General features: G+C 44.1%; 1 protein-coding gene across 1 annotated transcript in view; it reads left to right on the top strand.

Annotated features, from left to right (window-relative positions):
* The window catches only part of LOC146074989 (stimulated by retinoic acid gene 6 protein-like), an 83,044-nt gene that overhangs the window by 4,388 nt on the left and 53,797 nt on the right, over nucleotides 1-24,859 (top strand). The window contains exons 2-4 of the mRNA XM_083183768.1: nucleotides 16,428-16,503; nucleotides 20,833-20,933; nucleotides 22,414-22,544. Coding sequence (XP_083039894.1) covers nucleotides 16,428-16,503; nucleotides 20,833-20,933; nucleotides 22,414-22,544 — 308 coding nt within the window. The remainder of the gene's footprint in view (nucleotides 1-16,427; nucleotides 16,504-20,832; nucleotides 20,934-22,413; nucleotides 22,545-24,859) is intronic.

Below are 24,859 nucleotides of genomic sequence, written 5' to 3'. Positions count from 1 at the left end.
GCCAGAACAAGTGCATATTTTTCTTTTTCTTTACACTGCACAGAGCCTCACAGGTAGGGAAGGGAGAAGCCAGGCAGCATATGAGCAGGTGCTCAGAAGGTGCCCGGCATTAGACTGCACGTGAGTAGTCTGGTACAGTGGGTGGCTCAGCACCTCCAACAGTGTCATCAAGGTCTGTTGGTGACATCAGAATAAGTTCATATGAATCCTGTACAGCTTTTTGTGCTAAGTATCACTAACCCTAACTCCTAAGCCTAACACCCCCTTCTAGTGCCTAAACCTATCCTCCCCTCCTGTTGCCTAACCCTCAACCTCATAATTGATTAAACTATGATGTTAACATTATAAAGGATGACATTTGAAATGTTGACTTTTGACCGGCGTATCATAATTTATTAGTCTTTTTTACCCTTCATCCCAAATAGGGTACATTACTGAGTGTTTATGGAGATGTTTGTGAGTGTAGTTTTGTAATTCTTTACATACAGCTAGATACACCTGCAATGCATTATCCAATTAATTGCCTAATCTGCTTCCCAGATGGTGCAGCAGGTACCCCCTTTGCACGGGGGGCGAGGGGCGAACTGCCGCCCTCCAGTGGCCTGCTGCTGCCTGTGTCACTCGTACTTACTCCACTTACTACACTCCAGCATTCGCAATTTCTTCACAACTATACATAAACAGGACTAGCAGTTGTAGCGAAGATGCTGTATGAGGTCATGATGATGTGCCATGTGAAGGTGCATGATCCGGTAAGGGGTAGCTGAGAGGCATGAGTGGCCAGCATTATGGAGTTCCAAGACACTGACAGCACGGGTGAGGACCGAGGGCTCTGCTATTATAATGCCCAGCATTGGGCGGGTTCTGCGGCGTACTCACAGTGAGTTCTGCGGCGTCCTTACGGCGGGTTCTGCAGTGTCAATTTTCCAAAGGGTTTAGTAAAATCGCTCAGAAAATGCCTGAATGTCGTCCTGAATGTCATTTTAAAAGATCCACTGGTGGAGATAATTATTTCACTTATGATTCTGGATGGGATATATTAACATACATCGCCGCCCTTCGTTACCAGGCCGCCGCGATTCCAGCGCATATGTACTAACATATGTGGCTGGCATCGCGGTGCGGTGACAGAGGCCCCCGCGATACCTGTACTGTGGTGTGCTGGGGGTCTCTGTCACCTCCCAGCCACCTGCTGCTCCCCTCACGCCGGGACAGCTCAGTGTGGCTGTCCCCGGCGCCTTCTCCTCCCCCCTGCAGCCGGAAGGATGTCCGGCTGCCTTGCTAGGGGGAGGAGGAGCTTACCTTCTGGAGTCCAGGAGGACCTGCAGCAGGAAGGTAAGCCAGGGGGAGGGGGAGAGGGGGGTCGGCGAGGCGTCGGGTTTGTGGCGGAGGCAGCGGGCCGCCAAAAGAATCTCATAGGCTTCTATAGGGTATCGCCACCCAAAGGTGGCGATACCCTATCCCAGCGGTAACGTGTTCGGCTTCATACTTCCTGCCCTTAGTGAGGAAACCTGGAAAACATTAACTGTTTGAGAACCTATGATTAGTGTATAAACCTGTCACCAACAAAGTACTGTAATCATAGCATTGTAAAGTCTACCCAGTGATTGCCAAACAACATCTAAAAAATATAAACCAACAGGGAGAAGGGTATCCTGCTTCTGGCTAGGGTTTCTATACAAATTCCCAAATAAAGGGGTTTTCATGGAACTAGGAACCCCGGTGTACGACTTTACATTCATCTAGCTGCATAAAGCGCCCTCCTCTGTACTGCTCTCTACACAACTGTAATGCTGGAGTATCTGTTGGACAGGCCCTGATTTAAACCATTGTACGGTGCCCACTGGATATCACCAGAAACTAGGCAAGTATATAATCTCATTCTTGTCTACTCCCCTGGATTGGCTGTGTGACCCACCCTGCCCCCCAGAAGGGTAGACATGTCTGAAGTCAGGGTTGCCTACTTTTAAAGTCTCCTCTCTGGGAGAAGCCTAGAGAGGAGACTGTCAGCAGCACTTCAGGGGGTGGGGCCTGATGTAGATGTCATCAAGCCCAGCCCCCAGCACAGGAAAATCCTGCAATTTGTGGGTCTTTGAGGATGGGGGGGCTTTAATGATGTAATTTGCATATTTAGTCCCGCCCCTCCAAAAGCCACAAATCGGTGGAAATTAATGCTGCCGTGGGGGAGGGATCCGGTATCCAAGAGGGTTGCCCACCTTTTCGGGGGGGGGGGGGGGCAGGAGGAGGACCCAAATTTCAGGAGCCTCCTGCCCATTCCAGGAGGGTAGGCAACCCTGGCTGAAGACATCTCTGCACAACCTGGACCCCACTGCAAATTTTACACACAAAAAAAGTTAGGAACCTGTAGAAGAGGAAACTACATTAGTTCAATGCCCTTGAAACTATTTTAGAAGCAGGTGATTGTTGCGAGACTAGAAAAAAAGAGCGTATGAGTCATGGGATCATGTCACTAGTCTCTGAGTATATCTGTTTGTTTAGGAGCATCAGCACAGCCTGAACTTCCCCGGTACTACACAATTACTTGATTAATCATTGCAATAAAAAAAAATGATAGTATAATACTTTGTGCTTCATCGTCTGGTACCTTCCTAAATTAGAAGAATTGATTTTGTGGTGAAACATTTTACAATACTAATCCATTGATTATAAATGGTTAGAATGATATATAGGGCCTGAATCAGTGCCGCGCGCAATGCTGATGTTCACAGAGTTTTTGGGCTAAAGTGTGTGCTCAAAAATCGCTAAAGAACCTCTACAGCGCATATATAAGTGACCTGAGAGTCACTTTATATATGCGTGCATATATGTAAATATGTAAAACATCCATTCGCAGTCCATGCGAATGTACACTGCGTGTGAATGTGGTGCCGGTGGCCTGCCATTTGCAGGGCGGGTTCTGGTGGACTCGCAATGGTGCAAATTCGCATCTGAGCGAGTCAATTAGAATAACCCCCATTGAGTGTACACACTAGGCGATATTGTTCACAGTATCACTCAGAAAGCCCTTACTGTGAATAATGTTGCCTAGTGCGTATGGCAGGGGTTCCCAAATTTCTTTGAATCATAACACCTAGTGTGCAAGGGGTGCAGCTTCTATGGGGCCCAGAGTTGAAGGGGGCCCATCTTTACTATAATATGTTTTACATACACTTATCACCATCAGTTGCTAAATAAGGGGCCCTTACAAACTTTTGCTATGGGGCCAGTGAATATCTAGTTACGCCCCTGCTAGTGTATCAGAAATGTATTTTTGTTGCACCCCTAGGCCAAAGGTTTGTTACTGAGAACTTCAGTAAAAAATATTAAATTACATAAGTTCTGCTTATATGTCATTCTTAGGCAAAGTTATGTGGTGAGGAACATGAAAATCATTGCTTGTTGCGGCCAATCATAAAATATGTGGATTGGAAGACACAAGCAATGATTTTGCCTATTATATTGACTATAAATAATTTCAATTGGTCCTGGATCACCAACACGCGACACCCCTGCAAGTACTCCAAGGCACCCCAGGGAGCCTAGGCACACAGGGGGTTATTTTGGTTCACTCTTTCTGACAAAATCCTTCTTAGATGGACAAAACCATGTGCACTGCAGGTGGGGCAGATGTAACTTGTGCAGAGAGAATTAGATTTGGGTGGGGTTTTACTTCAAAGTGAGATCTATATAGCAGTATAAAAAGAAAGCAGCCAGTATTTACCCTGCACAGAAACAAAATAACTCACCCAAATCGAATTCTTTCTGCACATTTTACATCTGCTCCCCTGCAGTGCACATGGTTTTGTCCATCTAAGAAGGATTTTGTCAGAAAGAGTGAACCAAAATACCCCCCCCCCCCCACCCCACACACACACACACACACACACACCACACACACACAGTTTGGAAACCACTAGTGTTAGTGTATTGGGCTTAAGAGAAGCTGCTGGATCTGCATCCACCTCTGAAGCAGCCCAAAATGTCTTGTTTAGAGCACATTTATGACACAAACAACAAATAAAGATCCACTTCAATTTGAATGTTGATCTAAAAAAATGTCCAGCTCTGCAACAATATCACTAGTTTTATGCCAGGAAAAATAGTGAGACAGTGTTAGTACTGTTGTTAAATGCTAAAGGCCTATTACACATTTTTTTTACTGAAAATGAAGTCATCTCTGCTGACTGTTTTCTCTTCCCTTTTCTGAGACCATTAAATTTAACAATTTTATTAGACTTTGAATTACCATAAATCTTTTTTCTGAAGACCAGAAAAAATTATTTTTCTTAAAATTTTAATACATTTTTTAAATGATTCTTGGTTCAAGCCAAAATAATATGCTATATTGGAGTTAACTAAATTACTTACTCCTTTTCTCATTCTCTTTATTTCCTTTTATACTCTTTTCCTTTTTTACCCTTTTTTCTGATATATTATCTTCTTTGAATGTTTTCCTTACTTATATCCCTTTCACACTGAACATCAAAGTACTGGGTGAAGCAGTTCTACCTGGTAATTTGTTCAGTGTGAAAGGGTCAACCCGGGTCTTAAGTCCAAGGCCGCCGACCCTGGTCTTTACCAGGGTCGGCGACCTCGGTTACCCTTTCACATAAGGAAATGCCAATGTATTTCAGCAATTTACCAGGTTGACATTTTTAACCCAGTAATTTGCTGCTCAATGTGAAAGGGGGTCAGACTGCACCCTGCAAAATATCCTGCTACTCAAAATGTCAGGTTATTGCTGGGTCCCGTTTCCAAAAGTGGTATTAGAGGGTTATTCAGACTTGATTGCACAATTGCTCATTTACATAGCCCTGCGATTAGGTAATCACCGCCCAGACAGAGATAAATCCTGCCCTGTGCAAGCCTGCAAATTAATTAGCACTACTAAATTAATTAGCAATCCCCTTCACCATCAAATGATTTTTCCAGTGTGTGCAGTCTGTGCATAGTACAGGACTTACTCGATGGCTGCGATAGAAGCATTCGGATCGGGGACAGAGCTGACAATCACACGCCTTCCCCTCAAATGCCTGGGCAAGCGTGCATTTTCCTCGACATTGGGCCAGATACTCTAAGCTTCAAAAGCTATAAAATAGAGAGTGATAAACAGCCAGCCAATCAGCGCCTGCCTGACATTTTTCAAACACAGTCTGTGACATGGCAGGTAGGAGCTGATTGGCTGGCTGTTTATCACTCTCTATTTTATCACTTTTGAAGCTTAGAGAATCTGTCCCACTGTCAGAAAACATCCAGGTCACACACACAAATGCCAGTTTACTGTCAATCAACTTGCCTATGGCCAGAGATGAAAAAAATAATAATAGCAGAATTGTATTCCTGGATGGTCTCCAGCATGTGCGCTACAATCCATACGCATGTGCAGATTGATAACTGCCTTGCCTGCGAATACACAGCCGACTTCATAAGCAGAAGTGACACCCAGCAATCTACAAATCAATTTAGGACAGTCTAGAAAATGATATCTAAAATCTCATTGTTCGCTACGGACAACAGCCCACCTTTTCTTTTCAGTGCATTGAATATATCTCCCCAAGGGTCGCTCTTTCATTATAATGGAAAAAACGTGGTGTCTGAGGACTTTAAGTTCTCTTTTTCAGCTTCTAAGAAAAAACTGATTGCATTTAGAAGCCGATTGGTTGGTACTTTATCTCGCTCTCTCTCTAAGCAAGGGTGTAACCACCATAGGTACCAAGGGATGCAGCTGCTATGGAGCCCAGAGCTGAAGGGGGCCCATCTTCCTTGTGTAAGTTACATGATATATATATATATATATATATATATATATATATATATATCACGATGATTGGCATACAGGGGCCTTCCACCTTTTGCTATGGGGCCTACAAATATCTAGTTACACTCCTGTCTCTAAGCTTTGATAACTTCCCCCCTATACCATTTGAACTATGCTATAAAAGCTGTTATATTTATTTGCTGTAGATCCGACAGGGCCCCTCCATTACAGATTGGTTTTCATACACAAATACATTGCTTGTTATTTATGGACTTTGATACTTAGGGACATTCTGAATTCCTTGCAAGGAGCATCCCTCCAGCAATTGGTGAGGGAGCCCACTCGTAAGGAAGCAATATTAGACTTAATACTTACAAATGGTGACAGAATATCTGATGTAAATGTGGGTGAAAAACTGGGATCCATCAAGCAGTAACAAAGGTGTTAGATTTTAGGAAGGCTGATTTTATAGAGATGGGAAACTCTGTAAGGGATTCTTTGGCAGAGTGGAGGAACTTGGAAGTAGATTAACCGTCAGGAATGAGGGAGAAGATATTACCCCTTTAGGCCGGTTTCACACACTCCGGCTCCTGCTGGACGGTGAAATCCTGCACGGCCAGGGAGCCATGCCGCACACAGTAGTTTATCACGGAGGGGATGGCCACAGCCCGGCAGCCGTCCCTTCCAGTGGCGGGATCTGGCTGCAGCCGTGTGGCCGGGCCGTGGCCGTCCCGTGTGAATGGACACAATAGTGTCCATTCACAACTAATGTGTGCGGCACGGCTCCCTAGCCGTGCGGGATTTCACCGTCCGGCAGGAGCCGGAGTGTGTGAAACCGGCCTTAGGGGGTTAACCTTGTCCTATCCGTATAGGCGGCAGCGGGTTCCGTGATGATATGGTACAGGCAGTGAAACGATCAGCAGGAGAATTGAAGAAGACTTCACCAAAGGCGCAAGAACTGTAGTAGCAACTACAGACAGCCAGGGAGGATCAATGATGCGTACGGGTAGACATCATTGTAAAGACTGCCTGTCTAGCCCGGCAAGTCAATATTTGAAGGGTGAGCTGCGCAGTGATTGGTTGCCACTTGACCTCAGTGAATGGAGCCGCGCAGCATAGGCTGAAGGATCCCAAAAGATGGCCGCCGCCAGAGATGGCGACGGAAACCAGCCGGCGGTGATTGTGCGGGGAGGCGCTGCAGCCGGCGTGTCCAGCCAGAGGCCTGACCTGACACGGATCCATCATGGCGGCTCATGTCTCACGCTACCCAGAGCCTGCCTGGCAAAGGAGCACACACCACCGCTGTCACCCGGCGGTGACAGTGCGACAGCATGCACTCTACCAGCATGGGAAATAGCAGCGGAGGTGAGCACCAGGGCAGGAGATGACCTGACAGAGGTCTTTGGGCTAGGGACAGCACAGAGGGACTGGGTAGCTGACATGGTGGTCGTGACAATGCTTGGGATAGGCATATTGATATCCTTACACAAAAATAAGGATCAAATATGGTTTGAGGTAACGTTTAAAAAAGGGGCAGACTAGATGGGCCAAGTGGTTCTTATCTAAATTCTATGTTTCTATGATGCTGCAATCTCTATATTTATGAGCTTTCACATCATACTCAGTGGGGGTAAATGTATCACGCTTTGGAGAGAGAAAAAATGAAGTAGTTACCCAAAGAAACCAATCAGATTCTAACTTTCATTTATCTTAAAGTTTTTTTTAAATGACAGAAGCTGATTGGTTGCTTTGGAAACCTTCTCTATTTTATCTCTCTGCAAGGCTTGATAGACCTCACACTGGCCCTTATTCTGATTGACGCGGACTTTACCGCATTCTTACGGATCGCGTCTTTTCGGCGTCTGCGCATGCGTGGAGAACGCAACGCGCATGTGCCACGCCTTGACTCCGTACCAGTTCGGCCAAATCCCGTACAAAACTGTTCCCCGCAATCAGTCGGGAAATATGGGCGTATTATGGGCGTCATGCGGAATGTCACATGGGCGTAGTTTCAAAGTGGGCAAAACGGGGCGGAAACATGGGCGGACACGGGGGAGTACACTTATGTTGGGGGGCGTACATTCGGATAGCACTCCGAATGCACGCGATCAAAAGGGGAAGAAATGTGCGGTGTCCACAAGTGTACTATTGCTTTGCGGACACCACTCGTTCATGCGGTAGGCGAACGTACGCCTAATGACTACAAGCATTAACACCTGAACCCAATAGAATCTACTCCTTTACTCATTACTCACTAATAGGCCGCTTGTCAGTGCTTTAATTGAAACCATTGCTGCTTCAAGGAACCCTTCCTAAACACCCACATATCCTGTACTTGTCAGACACTTTAAAACTGCTAACAATGGACATGACAGAATATTAATACTAGCAATACACATGTGTATTCGACATGTACTCATGAAACCACACATTTTTGGGTAAAGTAAAAAAATTTATTTCTATACATGTCACAGTCAATGCCACTGTGATGCAATGACCAAAAAATACAAAATCAAAAAAATAAACAACATGGCAGGAATGTAGCAAAATAAATAATAATACAAAACAAATATAATTGCACACAGATGGACTCCAGCACCTCCTATGTGCCACTGCACATGCAGCCAGTGGGAAATGAGGATGCTGCTGGCCCTTCTACAGCAGGGCAACCTGCACCTGACCATTCTACAGCAGGGCAACCTACACCTGGCCCTTCTGCAGCAGGCCAACCTGCAGCTGGCTCATATGCACCATCAGCAGAATCATTTGGAACACAACCGGGGACTTCACAAGATAGTACCATGGCCATCACTTCAAGTACAGCTGACAGTAATGGCAGGCAAAAGAGGGCAACAGGGGAACCAAAAAGGACATATGAAGCAAGGGCTCATCTGGTTACCCTCAGCACGTGATTGGACACAAGAAGCTGACACACACAGCACAATGGAAGATTTGGGACCACATAACGGTGGAGATTAATGCAGCCACAAGTTCATTTGCGACCACGTTTGGCCTTGGTAGGCTCCTTGGCCTGTGCAGCAGCTCTTCGGGGACGGCCAGATGCTGGGGCAGGTGGAGCAGATGATGTTGAGGGGTTGGCTGGTCTACCCCTCCTGCCAGCAGGGAGTGTTGCCGGTGGTAATGCACCAGAAACGGATGACATTAGGACCCTGTTGCTGGTAACCAGCTCCACCATAAGCTCATTATGGTGGAGGAGGAGATCATTTTGGCGGGTGGCTTGCTCGGCCAGCACCTGAGCACTTGTAGCCATGGCCTGATGTGACTGAGCCATGGCCTGCATGCTCGCAGCGATGGCCTGCTGGGTGCTGACCAAGCTCGCCAGGATCTCCTCGGTCCTATGCATCCGTTCTGATGCCAAGTCTCCCTGCTGGTTGATGTCCCCAAGCATCTGTGCCAAGGCGGCCAAATCGGCTTGGGCCGATGGCTGCTGCTGCACAGGCCTACCACTGGGGCCAGGTGGCACGGACTCCTCCACCTCCTGAGCAGAGTCGGCACCAAGCGGTGGGGTGTCTGTGGAAAAAGATAAACACAATTAGGAGACATTCTAAGATAATTACTTGCACAAGTTTATGGCATGACCAATATTTACCTTCCAGCAAAGACGCAAACACTTCAGCTGGGGCCTCGCTATCCATCGTGCTCACCCCCCTGATCTCCTCTACTGATATACAGCTCTCGGCCATCAACTCCAGGGGGGTGAGCTCTAGCCCTGATGGCATGGGCCCGGCCCCAGATGTCTGGCTGTGTTCCCACCGCTTGGTCATCTTCCTCTTCAGGTTGGTTTTGAAGTCCTGCCACCTGCAATGTAAGTTGACATATTAATACATGTCACTCCAGATGTTAGCTGTTGCAGCCATTGCTCTGTGCTACATATTACGACATGTGATTAATGTCCAAAAGATAATATTATATGCAACTATGATATCCACCGTTACAATACACATTCACAATCACCCTACTCTAACTCTCACCGAAATAACATGGCAATAATGTATGTGTATCGTAACAACCTCACGGGCCATTTGCTAAATCCATCTAAGCATCAATTCAATCATTACTTGGCTATTACTGGGCACATGTATGACAAAACAACTTGCCTCTTCTTCACATGGTCCGTCTCACGAACTTGTGGCGCTACTTCATTAATCTCTGCCGTTATCTGTTCCCAAATCTTCCATCTGCGTGTGTGTGTCAGCTTCTCCGATGGACACTCAATCCAATCACGTGCTCGGGGAACCAGGATGGCAAGCTCCTGTGCTTCATATGCCTTATTTTTTTTGGGTGGTTCCTCTGTTGCCCTGGCTCTCCCCTTGCCACGTCCTTGGCCACGCCCCCTGTCACGTGTCGCTGCACTTGAAGTGCTGGCCATGGTACTACCTTGTGAAGTCCCCGGTTGTGTTCCAATCAATTCTGCTGATGGTGCATATGAGCCAGCTGCAGGTTGGCCTGCTGCAGAAGGGCCAGGTGTAGGTTGCCCTGCTGTAGAATGGTCAGGTGCAGGTTGCCCTGCTGTAGAAGGTCCAGCAGCCTCCTCATTACCCACTGGCCGCATGTGCAGTGGCACATAGGTGGTGCTGGAGTCCATCTTGTCAAATAGTTGCTGCAGATCTGGGTCCACCTCTGGTTGTGATCCAGACATGTTAGCAACAACATGGTCACCTTCTAATACACCTTTATATACTGTTTGTGTAGCCTGTTTGGCGGACATCAGCGGCAGCTGCGTTCCGTGCGTGAGCGTACGTCGCTGTTTTTTCGCGCCGCATACGGTGGCGGAAATTCCATTGTGTAAAACCTGGCGAAAGTTCTACATGAAATACTGGGCACCAATGCTAACATTGCATAGAATCTTCTGATACACCTGTGACTATTGCACAATACACATGCTATTTGCTAGCATGACATGACATTTGATTCATGACTACTGTGGTATTGTGGCGTTTGTTTGCAAGCTAAAAGTAGCCCAATCCCTTAGATAATCCAGGCCACAAGTCATGCAATACTCATCTCTACTGTTATAGACCACACATGTGAGAGCCCTATAAATAGTGACTTGCTGCTAGAATCATTTGTCTCCAGATCTGGACTTGTCAGGGTCTAAGGTAAGCTCTTCCATGCTCCTTGTAGATATGATATCCATTAACAATGTAAGTGTATGAATGTATGCACAATTGCCTCACTGACTACAGATTGTTGGGCCAGCAAAGTGCGTGTAGCATTATTGCAACATGTCACATGTTCACTATTTCACTCACAGGTCTTAAACCTGTGTGGGTTCATCTATTGCAGGACAACATGTCCCAGCAATAGATGAAATGTCTCATAGTACATGATGTCGGCAAAAAATGCTGACACCTTTATCTGAGTGTTTTGGACGGTGTGTATTGAGTTCATATTATTGTGTCATCATTATAGAGTCAAATGGATCTGAGGGATTTCACGGGGCGCCCATCTATTGTACGTATTGAAGGCTACAAATCTATTTGTAGTGGGATATGGCCATTATGTGCATAGGTGCATCAGTATTTATGTTCATTTCTTTATAGGTTGCTGAAGCAATGATGCGCTACATGGAGAGGAGGCTAAGGGCACTTGCGGCTCTCCCCACTCGTCGGCCAAGGAGGCCAGGACGTGCTAGAATCTATCGCACACGGGTGACTCTGTTTGCTATGCCCGATGATGAGGTACTTACTAGGTACCGGTTACCGCCACATGTCATTCTGGATCTGCTCACCTTAATTCAGAGCGATCTGGAACCTCTACACGGGATCACGACAGCAATTCCGCCTCACACACAGCTGCTGGCGGTGTTGCATTTCTGCGCCTCAGGATCATTCCAACAAGTAGTGGCAGTACTTGCTGGAATATCTCAGCCGGCCTTCTGCCGAATCCTGAGGCGTGTGACGTCGGCCATGTTCAGGCGCAAGGGGCACTTCATGGCCATGACATTTGCCACCGAGACCCTGCGCAGAAGCCAGCAGGCCTTCCATCAAATTGCTGGCTTCCCTAATGTGATAGGGGCTGTGGATGGCACCCATGTACCATTTGTGCCTCCATCTCGAAGTGAGAAGATATATAGGAACCGCAAATTGTTCCACTCACTGAACGTGATGGTGGTATGTGGCCCATCCATGGAAATTCTCGCCTTCAACTCGAAGTTTCCCGGAAGTGCCCATGACTCTCATGTCATCCGACAAACCGGGATATGGCAAAGACTCCAAGAGCTGGAAGGCCGTGATGCGTGGGTTCTGGGTGACTCCGGTTACCCATGTACGCCCTGGCTACTTACGCCGTACAGCTACCCAGCACCGGGCCCACAGGAGGCATTCAATCGGGCGCATGTTGCCACCAGGCAAGTGGTGGAGCGCTCAATTGGCCTTTTAAAAGGTCGATTTAGAGTGCTCCACCGCACTGGTGGTGACTTACAATATGCGCCTCAAATGGTGTCGAGGATCGTGGGCCTGTGTATATTTTTCCACAACATTGCTGTGCGGCGTGAGATACCCTTTGATGAGTGGGAGGTACCATCTGAGCCGCAAGATCCGCCCATGCGCCCATCCCGCGCCCCTGAATGCCGGAGGGGATACCAGCTGCGGGACTCTGTGGCGCAAAGATACTTCAGGTACATGTTATCGAGTTGACAGAACACACCAATTGTAGTCAAAATCAGCCCTTCAAATAAGTACAGTGTGTTAGTTGTCAGTGTTACAAAACTAAAATTAGCCAGCCTGCCCTCCTAATGGCAAAGAAATAGGAGATATTTATCATATGTGCTTAGTTTTGGGGGAAGTTAAATATAGGTGCTAATTATTATACCTTGTTCAAGGGATCTTATGTGTTTGTTATATCTTCATTATTGTAGTTGATACTATCCCTGATGACTGGTGAGTACATTGATTTATTCTGTAATGTGTTGGGGATTTTTTCATGTGTTGATGTCTGATTTGTTTGCATATATATATATATATATATATATATATATATATATATATATATATATCTATATATATGATATTTGAATTTATTCACATGTTTCAACATTTCAAGGAGCAGGCAGCCAGGCAGGCAGGCAGGCAGGCAGGCAGGCAGGGCTGGTGTATAATGCTGGTCTCAGGATACCTGCAAGTGTGTGTATGTGTCTTTTACACATAAATGTACGCATACACATAGATGCATAGAGTAAGTAATGCTAACTACAGCTATGCGTTGCTAAGCTATAGCACGCGTTGCTTGGCGGAGCGAGGCGTCATTGGATTTGCTAAGTGCATACACACTGTGTTTTATATATATCAGATTTGTTCATTGCCATACATCAACACTACTGTTTTGAAGGCATGCGAATTTGTCACCATTTGTGTTGGCGCAGAGACGCTGTTCATGTAAAGATGAACAATAAAGTTATTAACACAAATAACTGTGATCAACCAATGCCACCACCTGATTGGTTGATAGATGCCATTGTCAACATGGCGGAGACACGAAGGGCAGAACCCTTCACACATGCGGAGCTGAGGGTTCTTGTCTCCGTCATGGAGACAAGGCTGGGCCGTGCGGGGCCCTTCATCACAAACCGCCATAAGCGGAGGGCGTATGCTGCGGCAGGGCGCCGTATTTACGCCCGCACTCGGGTGCGGAGGTCCCTCGGGCAGCTGGAGAGGCGGTGGTCGGACCTCCGCAGGCGCCAGCCCCAGCTGCTCCAGCAAATCAGGGGCGAAATTGCTGAGTGTGAGTATTTTAGCTATGAAATTTCGCACTTACAACATAGCATCTAGAAACAATAAAATGTGTCTCATGATAAGTGGGTGTCCATGGGTTTAAAAGTCCATAGACTGTTATGTGTGCTTCTTCCTGGTTAACATGCAGTCATGTGGCTTTTATATGTAATGCCATAGCATTGAGGATTCTGATGCATACAATGTGCCAGATCTAATATGTGTTACACATTGATAAATGCCTGGGTTGTAATGTGTGAACAAATTACTAACAATCACATAATAATTTAAATGTCACAATTTGGAGTCCATTAACAGTAAGGAGCTACTTTCCTGCATCGTTTGCCATCATTATCACCCTTCCATGTATGTCTTGTTATGGATTAATACATGTGCACCAATGACCCGACATTGACCATGATGTTTTTTTCTACCACACAGCACGAGCCCGAGCCCGACAGGCCCGTGAAGAGGCGGAGGCAGACCTGGCCCAGGAGGAGGCCCAAGACCCGGAGGAGGAGGTGGCGGCAAGGGTGGAGGAGGAGGAAGTGGAGGAGGAGCAAATGTTGGAGGAGATGGTGGAGGAGGTGGTGGAGGAGGAGGAGGTGCGTGAGGAGGTGGTGGAGGAGGATGTGGAAGCGGAGTTGGTGGCGGAGGAGGAGGTGTTGGTGGCGGAGGAGGAGGTGGAGGAGGAGGTGGTGGAGGAGGAGGAGGAGGAGGAGGAGGAGGTGGAGGAGGAGGTGGAGGAGGAGGTGGAGGAGGAGTTGGAGGAGGAGGTTCTTGTGGCAGAGGAGCTGGCGGAGGAGGGGGCTGAGGAGGCCACGGTTGCCCCGGACGATTCTGATGACGAGGGGGAGGAGGCGTGCCAGGCCCCGGAGTCCCAGCAGATCGGTATGTTAACATAATGCATCATTCATGAAGTAGTTGTACTGGTATTTGTTATGTAGCACTGGTGATAAAAAATTTTGGGCCCATACTATTCATATAGACCCCAAAGTGGGTAGCTACAGATACAGGTACGGGTTAGATGGGGTGTCCAAGGCATCCCTTTCATCCAGGACACCTCTCAATTACACAGGTTTGTGGGATGGGTTGGAGGTCCATTTTGACTGCCACATAACCGTTGTAGTTAAACAGGATCCAGGAGTAAAGGGATGAGTGGATCATTTGTGGATTAAAATCACCTGCTGCAAGCGTAGATTATGACCCATCAAATAGTGGAATCTATATTGTTGGTGAATGTTATTTATAAACTCTAGGATGTATGCTATAAATGGAGTAGGGGCCAGCCTACCTTGGAATGGAGTCAGAAGTTGCCAGTGTCCCAGGAGCCTCCTCTACCTAAACACCCCCTGTAGTTCAGATTGTTTTTTTGCCCTCACAGAATTGTAGGTTGGTTTAGACAGAATTATGATTTTGAGGATGTGTACTGTGCATTCCTGACATTTGCATAACTCCCATGCCACGAACCATCACTGAACTTAGACTGAGCAGATTGTGACAAGTTCTTATTGACGGAGGCCATGACATGCTTGTCATTGGTTAGTCATGGGTGGGTTGTGACTGAGAAGAAACAATATGACTGTTATGTCTTCTGCAGAGTAAAGGGTAGAGGCCAAAAAAGACAGTATGTAGTAAATAAGTTTGCATGTATGTATATATGTATGTGTCATATCTATTTATCTATGTGTGTCTCTATCTCTCTACATAGATAGATATATATATATATATATATATATATATATATATATATATATACACACATGTCACCTAGCATTTGTGCAATTTATGTCGCAGTATGTGAAATGTATGCATGAATAACATGACTAATTTTTGCCCCTTTGACATGCCCACAGATGACACCACACCGGCAGATGAGGGGGTGCGTGGGGCCGTCCTGCGAGCGGAGCACCATTTGAGGCTCCTTCTAGCAGACCTGCAGGACATCCGAGATCTGCTGCTTTAATTTAGTATTTTATATTTTTTTTTTTCTATGTTAATGGTGTTTTTAAATAAATTCTTTATGCAAGTTCACAGTTGTTGGTTTTATTTGCACTTGAAACAGTATATGTGTAGATTGTTTATAATCTTTTACACAGGGTGTAATACAAACCATTGCACTTACATTGCTGTAACGGTTAATGTGTGCAATGCATGTGTTAGGCATGCTTGTAAGGATATATTGGCATCTAATTGATTCCAATTCCAAATAAGCAGTTTTTTATGAGGATAGGTAATTGAATAAGTGGGTCATGTGATGTCTTGCAGAAGATACTTAATAGTGGGTTTTTTGGCGTAAATACTCCGCTTACGTGCGGTAGCACCGCTTGGCTCCCGTTCGGATGCGGTATTCCGGAGCATACTCTTTAATACCGTGCCGAATCTGAGTGTTTCTCCCGCACACGCATGGTTTGTATGTCGTCCGTAAACACGCCCTGTTCTTAAAGAGTGAGTCCGTCCGAATGCGGAGGACACGTGGGCGTTTCTACGGACGATGGCCGCATGCGGCAAAACACCGTAGCGTGCGGACCGCTCCGTAAGAATGCGGGAATATCCGCACCGATCAGAATAAGGGCCACTGTGTTTCAATGTATTACAGTAAACATATGGGTAGAAGCTGATTGGTTGCTTTGGGTAACTTAATTTTTTTTTCTCTCTCCAAAAATTCATCAATCTCTGACTCAATGATCTCACACTAGACCTCTGCTCCCTCGGGCCTCTCCTCCAGCTCCCCTACACACTGTCTTTGCAATTTGTTAACATACACTGTAATTGTTAAAATATACCTCTCATGTAACAATATGTTAGTTTGTATATCTCATTTCTGTCTTTTAGAAAACAATGCATACCAAAATGATAGCAAGATTTACATTCATTGGAACACAAACACACATTCAATTGTTATCATTATAATCCTTTTATTGCCTTTGATTTCACAGAACAACACATGAAAATGTCACCTGTAAAAGTCAAGTTGATATGGATTTATTTCTACACTATTCACTTATTCCTTCGGTGAGTATTGTACTGCAAAAAATAAAGTATTTATATATTTATATACCATATATATATATATATATATATATATATATATATATATATATATATATATATATTGGGAGATGGAGGAAAAACAGCGCTTCATGGTGCATTAAACGGATTTTTAATTAGGACAATAAAATATCCACGGTACAATTCAGAATAGCCCCATACCAAAATTATGCGCTCTTTGGACTGGATACCACACGGTTTTGAATAAGCACTGATAGAGGTCCAACGGGTCCATCGATGGTGATGTGAGCAGTATATGCCTGTGTTGTGCTTATTCAAAACCGTGTGGTATCCAGTCCACAGAGCGCATCATTTTGGTATGGGGCTATTCTGAATTGTACCGTGGATATTTTATTGTCCTAATTAAAAATCTGTTTAATGCACCATGAAGCACTGTTTTTCCTCCATCTCCCAATATATTTCTATCTCTGTGGGTTCCAGAGATCTTCTCCTCCTGAGACTGAAAAACTGGTTGCGGGTCCTAGAACGGACTCTGGTGCTTCCCCAATCCTTTGTGCAAAATTCAAAAGATTTAAAAACTGGACTATATTTGTGTGGTGAATCAGTATAGCGCTCATTTTTGTTTTTTTGCAATTTTTTATATATATATATATATATATATATATATATATATATATATATATAAAAATTTAATTGAGCCTCAACAGACAAAAGCAGAACAATAGCAAAGAAAACACTATAAGGGATCTATGTATATATGGGAAACGGTCATCTGACAGACCACACTTAGGTCGACAGTCATTAGGTCGACCCCGGAAGGTCGACTGGCCCCAAGGTCGGCAGGGTTAAAGGTCGACATGGGTCAAGGTCGACATGACTTAAGGTCGACATGGGCCAAGGTCGACATGGGTTTAGGTCGACACTCATTAGGTCGACATGAGTTTTTCACTGTTTTTTGAGCCGACATGTGCCGACAGGCGGTATTTCATGCCCTACCATCCACTAGGGCGTGGTGGGAGAATAAAATAGTGTGCCGAGCGTAGCGAGGCACCGTGCCCGAAGCATTGCGAGCGAAGCGAGCGATGCGAGGGGCTGCGGTTCAACTCCAACTGTGTCCATGTCGACTGTGTCGACATTCGGGGTAAAAAAACAGTGAAAAACTCATGTCAACCTAATGACTGTCGACCTGAACTCATGTTCATGTTAAGTCATGTCGACCTTGACCCATGTCGACTTTTAACCCTGTCGACCTTGGGGCCAGTCGACCTTCCGGGGTCGACCTAATGACTGTAGATCTAAGTCTGGTCTGACAGATGTACCGATTCCGTATATATATATATATATTTTTTTTTTTAATGTGTTCTGATGGCTACTGTATCTGCTGAATAGATTCCCTGCATTTTCCACAATTATCCATGTTGGTAAAGCTGCAGGATGGCAATCAGATTGACAATAATGAATGCATTCACGTCTAGTACACTTCACTGACAAAGCTCACAAGATTAAACAGACTACAGAGAACAATTTATGCTACATAGAACAAGTCCCTATTTCTCACTGTTTGTAATTCAAGAAAATATTTCAGAGCTAAAGAAAGGGATATACACCTTCCATGTTGACAACACCCCAAACACTCTATGAACAACCAAACCCAAAGGGGTACATTTAAAAAGTAATTTTCCGCACGTTAACATTCTCTAATATCCAATATTTCTCAGAATTTTCTGGTTCAAACTATCATATTCCTGAATTCTTCTTAACAAAATAAGGTTTTTTTTCTTGCTAATATAATCATGACAATTGGCTGAAATCTGCTGATACTTCTCTAACCTTTGGCCTCAAAGAACTGTCGGGCTCCTCATTTTTCAAACCCCGGCCTGTAACTTGACAGTTAAGAGTTTATTGTCTGCAATAGTAATGGGGCATATACACGGGGTGATTTAAGCCCCCCATACACAATTTTGGGTGTCGACAGTGACAAAAGTATCATACAAGCAACGGTCGACATGGAAAAGGTTGACGTGAGTTGTTCACGTTTTTTGTGTTAATGTCAACACCTAAACATGTGGACCCCCGATTAGTCTACCGCAGCCCTTTGCTCCACATCCGCAGTTTTGGCATTACCAGTCGGAGTCCACATACATAGTAAGGTATAAAAAAGCAAAACAAAATCCCCATGTCATGGATGTATGATTAGATTATTAACAGTTAATTATTAACTGGATTAGATGGAGTCTTATGGTCATCTGGAATGACAGGCTGACCAGAAGTGGTAGGGTTAAAACGGGCTGGTTTTATAATTGATTTATTCATCAAAGGGACAACTGAAAGGCACCCAAATACTTCTTTGAGGATAATGAAGAAATATTATTATTAACTAAAGTCCAACATAAAAGGTACTCAAATACTTCTTTGAGGATGATGAAGGATAACAATCATTACCTAAAAGTCTTTGTGGGATACTCGGGGGGAGAAAATGATGATTATGCATAGGAGTAGACTTGAGGAAAGGTAACTGTGGCCGTGGACAATGCATGGGAAGGTAATGACCAGACTGGACCAGCAAGAACAAACTGGGTCGGACGGAGTCAGCAACAAGGAAAGCAAATTCTCGTCATGGAGCACGGAAGAAGGGCTGAGGGAATAGCAAGGAAAGTCAGGAGCACTCCCAAAAGTACTTCTAGCTCAGAAGACTTTTTGCCCTGATATGGAATTGCCAAGACAGCTCCCCTAAATACCCAGAGGTTAGCTGTCATTGGCTGAAAAGTCAGGGAAGAGGGAAGAACTACTAACCTGGCCAAAACCAGACTTAAAATGGCGGCACCAGCCTCCCAGCACCACATATGGCAATTCCACCTCCTGACTGTGCGCTTGGACTCCCCTACTACCGGACAACGCCCTCTGCCCCGCCGCCTGAGCCGGGAACAACTGTCGGCGGACATGGACGGGTAAGTACACAGCCCGCTGTGTACCGCCGTGGCTGACTGTGACACCCTAAAAAACTATTTTTTATGTGGCAACCAAAGCCATGCTGACTTTTTGCTTGTGCCAATCTTTTGACTATGTCCACCATATGAATATCAACCATATGGTATCGACCTATTGACTGTGGACCAAGATATTATCGACCTCCCATCCGGATCCCCACAATTGTTGCCTTTCTGCATCCAGTGACACTGAAAAAGGCATTTTAGAAGACTTTATTATTTATAATACATATACAAATCTCTGAAATGTACTCTCCCCTTACTCCCCGGTCTTCTTCATTGGCTTACATGTTGCTGAAATTCTCTGCCCACATCTAATTCCACCTCTCCCTGCAGTCCAGTCCAGTTACCCTTGTCTTGTGGAATGTTGGGGGGTTAAACTCACCCATTAAGTGGAAAAGAATACTCACCTCAAAAGGCTACGAACCAACATAATGTTCTTACAAGAGACTCACTGGCGCACAGGTGATACTGCTACCCTTCATGCACCATAGGAAGACTCATGAATTGCAGCTACAGTCCGTACTCAGTCCAGAGGTGTCACCATTTTGTTTAGACATGGTTTACCATTCACTATTTTAAATCAGATAGTAGATCGACAAGGTAGATATCTCATTATTGACGATAAAAGTTTACAAATTCGATTCACTTTATTAATGTTTATGCGCCAAATGCAGATTCTCTGACATTTTTTAGTTACCTTACTAGACTGTTGTGACAAATGGACAATTATCCTTTGATTTTGGGAGGAGATCTTAATACAGTGCTGGATCCTCAAATTGTTAAGGTTCCCCCTCCCCCTAGACCAGGGGTTCCCAATCTTTTTTGATTCACGGCACCCTAGAAAATCAGACTTTTTTTCACGGCACCCCTAGGTCAATTTTTTTTTATTTTGATTGGGTTTATATGCGATTCTTAGTGGCAGTTATGTGGTAAAGGGCAGGATTTGCTTCTGTTGGTACACATTCTATGATTGCCAACTACCAGCACTGGTTTTGCTCATAAATAATTAATCACTAATAATTTGAGTTGGTCCTAGACCACCAAGCCGTGGCACCCCTACATGTGTCCTGAGGCACCCCAGGGAGCCACGGCACACAGTTTGGGAACCACTGCCCTAGACCATCCTCTCCTTTGTGGTGGTCATTACCATCTCTAATGTCCTCTCTGCATCTGTCAGTTCCGTGGCACCTTTTGCACCCCACTGATCGCTCCAACTCACAACTCTCAGCAGCAAAGGCATCAACTACTTATTACTGTCTGAAAATAAATAAATAAAAAATCTCTGAAATTTGTAGGTATATAACAATTTTCTTAAGTTCATATTCATATTTTCTTTTTTAAGGTACTTATAATTCTGGCACTTTCTTTTCTTGAGAGACGCATTAATAAGAGCCATTTTGATGACAAAATACAGCTTCTCGATAGAAGGTTTGGATTTGTCATGTAAGTACTTTAAATGCCATTTTTTTATTTATTATATTGCAGTTATACAAGAGTTTTAAATAGATTAATAGATCCTTGGAATCAGAACATAATTTAACTAAAGAACCACTCCTCCTATCTATCCACCAACTATGTCCCCCCATCATCTTCTTTTACATCTGTTACTGTAAAGCAAACATCATACAGGTGAAGTATCCCTTATCTGGATATCCCATATCCAAAATATTCCAAAAACCATGGGTTTTCAGAATATTTGGGGTTTTTTCCCCCCACCTTTTTTATACTTGCCTCGTCCCCCGGTGTCCACAGCTGCCATCAGACTCCTCTTCAGCGGCATACCCATACCTGGTCCCAAGGATGCATTCCGCAGGCGCGCCGGTGATGTCACCGGCACACTCGCACACCTGCACAATGCATTCTTGGGACAAGGGATGCCGCTGAAGAGGAATCCGAATGCCGCCGTGGGACACCATGGACGTCAGGGCACCGCTAGGTGACCAGGTGAGTATGAAAAATAAAATTATTCCAAAAATCCACAATAATCCCTTATCCAAAATGATTGTGGTCCTGAGAATTTTGGATAAGGGATTCTCAACCTGTATAACCCCTATGTATGATAAATAAATGTAGAATCATGATGACAATTCAATTACCTGTGATTTCCTGTGCAGAGTGAGTCCTATATGTGCAGCTATATGCCATAGTACTGTGTACAAAATTCCTGCAGTCCAAGACAATTTTGGCCGTGAAAGGGATGAGTTGTGGTGCTGTTGCAATGGCAACTTGTCCCCCTCAATGCTTATTTAATTGACCTCATAGTCTGAACTTCTGAATTGAAAGACAATGGGATTAAAAAACACTGCCATTTACTTGCCTTATTAAAACAAGTAATATTTAAAGATTATCTGACATTTCACGTTGCAGTTATCGGGTGAAATACAGTAATGCATATTGAAATATCAGATATATTTTTTAATACTTTCTTTTTAAACGTTACTCTGCGTCACAAATAATAATAGTAGTTTTATTTACAGGAATAGGGCTCTTTCTAAAACAGGATTCAGGGTGCTTAACAAATAGTATGAACATAGGGCCTACTTCAGTTGCATTTGGGTGAAAATCTGCGATTTTTGCACCTGATCAACCTGCCATCCGCATGTGAAAATGACTTAAAATGTGGTCGCATCCCAGAATGACCATAGTTTGAGTGATGGCGAGGGGCTCCGATGCAGCATTGGGTGAGCTCAGTCTGGAAAATGGAGGCGTATCTGGACCTTTACAGAGAGGTTTGCGGTGTTTGCTTAACATCACAAGCAGCTGATGGAAAATGGCAGAGCGATGGCTTTCTTTGCGGCTAGGCTTTAGTAGACAACCCAAACAATTCCTGATCTCATGTTCTACATATACTGTTTACAGTTACAATATAATTTAATAGACCATACATATATGTTGATCTAACCCAATGCTTTTCTGTTGACAGTCCTTTAGATCTCCTAGGTACATTTAACAACAGATGGACATTTGGCTTTGCATTTGGAGCAATTGCTAATAAGGTCATGTCACTCTTTTCTGAGGAATATCTGCCAATAGGAGTTCCCTCATGGGCTCGAGGTACATTTATTTAAGAAATTGCAATGTGTGTATAAGTGACCAAAACATTTTTTTTTACTTTCATCAGGTGCATTCTAGCGAAAACATATTACACAACTGACAATAATCGACATTAGTACAAAAGAGAGAAAAATTAACCCAAACACAAAAAAATATGAAAAGGATTCAAGTAGTCATCATGATACTGTACAAGTATTGTATTTCCAGTTATAATAAAAAGAAATATAAAGGCAAAAAGAAAGTGCAAGTCAATTACATTTCAAAACAGTTTACCGGAACTAAGAACAGCTAAATTGTTTGATCAAAACATTTGAACATGTTTATTTAACCATTACAAAATTCAGGTGTAGCATAATAATAATAGTACAGGTTGAGCATCCCTCACACTGCGAGAATCGCATGCGTTATGGGCTAGATCCGAAAGCAGTACAAAAAGTATGTGCAGCACATACTTTTTGTACTGAGCGATGCGATGCCCGCATTGTGGTGTGTATGGCCACATTTATCCAAATATCCGTTATCCAAATTATTCCAAAAATCATTGTTTTCAAAATGCACTTTTTTTTTTGCTAAGAACCTACTGGGTCTGTAATTGGTACTACTGGGGAAATCATATGTAACTGGCACTAAATATGTACAAGAAAATGATTGGCATTAAAGTTCAGAGTCCGAGATTCTACACAAACTTTGTTTCATGTTTTAAAACCTTGTTTCATGCACAAAATAAAATATATTTGTGTGCATTTCATGTGTTTGATGTGTTTTTACAACATAAATGCAGGATACCTCAAGATACATCATTCAAATATAAAAATATTCCAAAATACGGCATAATCCATTATCCAACATTCTTCTGGTCAAGAGCATTTTGTAATACTCAACCGGTAGTTATAATAAAAATAATTCTAATAATAGCATATTTATTTGCAGAATGAAACATTTATCATTTCAGACATAATGGAGCAGATGTCTTAAAAAGAGTAATAAATGTCCAGCCAATCAGCTCTTAAATGTCAAGTTATAGGCAGTTAGGAGCTGATTGCCTGGACGTTTATCACTCGTTATCACCCTTTCGTTTATCTCTCTTTAGGGGAAATTTACTAAGATGTGTATTCTACTTCACATGTGATGTTGCTATAGTCAACCATCAGAATCTACCTCTTATTTATTTAGCACCCTCTAGAACAGGGCTGGGCAACACCAGCCCTCCAGATGTTGATGAACTACACATCCCAGCATGCCTTGCATCAGTTTCAGCCACATAGCAAAACTAATGCAAAGCATCCTGGGATGTGTAGTTCATTAACATCTGGAGGGCCGGTGTTGCCCAGCCCTGCTCTAGAAGATAGCAGACAGTATCTGATTGGTTGCCCATAGCAACATCAAATGTGAAGTAGAATACACATCTTAGTAAATCCCCTTTAAGTCTTAATACATCTACCCCACTGCCACTTTTGTTGTATTTTATTTTTCAAGCATCCTTCTATGGTCTAATTAGACTAAATGGGCCACAAACAAATCTCTTAGTAATGTTTCTGCCCATTCAGAGCTACAGTAACATTTAAAATAAACATAGCTGTTTCATAGACTACCTTTCTTCTCACTTTATCATGGTTTGTCACACACACACACACACACACACACACACACACACACACACACACACACACACACTACATAAGTAGTAAAGTCTAATAAAATTATTGTAAAGTACTCAGACTACTATATATGTAAAAAAGAACCCTAATATATAATAACATATATATAATAACATAGCTACTGTATACACAATGAAGTAATATGGTCAAATGTACTGTATAGATCCTTGATACAGTATACCCCCACAGGCATGCGAATGGTTGATTTGCATATTCATCCATTCACAGCCTTGGGTGTGGGGGGATAAATCATTTGATGGTCGGCGACTTCTTCAGCGCTCACAAATCTGAGACACCTCTATGGTGTCCCTGATCTGACGGCGCCCTGTGTAAGGACATGCGCTGATGTCAGCTGCCCGCCCCCTGCACCCACATCATCGGGGAACTAACATGGCAACACTCAGCATTCTCATGGGAACACCCATGAAACGCTGGGCGTTCCCAAAGGCAAATTCCCCGGCCCTTCTCCCCACGCCCGGACAGCAGCTGCACATGCACATAATTAAAAACCTATGCACATGCGTGAACAATCGGACCCCTGTGCGAACGCACGGGGGACCGAGTGAATCAGAATAACCCCCAAGGGGGCGAAATGTAATAGGGTGCAATTTTTAAAGAAAAAGACAGAAACCTCTTGCGTTTTGTGTCAAATTTTTT

This window comes from Crinia signifera, chromosome 1 (genome assembly GCF_055691185.1).
Source record: "Crinia signifera chromosome 1, ASM5569118v1, whole genome shotgun sequence".
Lineage (NCBI taxonomy): Eukaryota > Metazoa > Chordata > Amphibia > Anura > Myobatrachidae > Crinia > Crinia signifera.
This window is presented reverse-complemented; position numbering and strand designations above follow the sequence as displayed.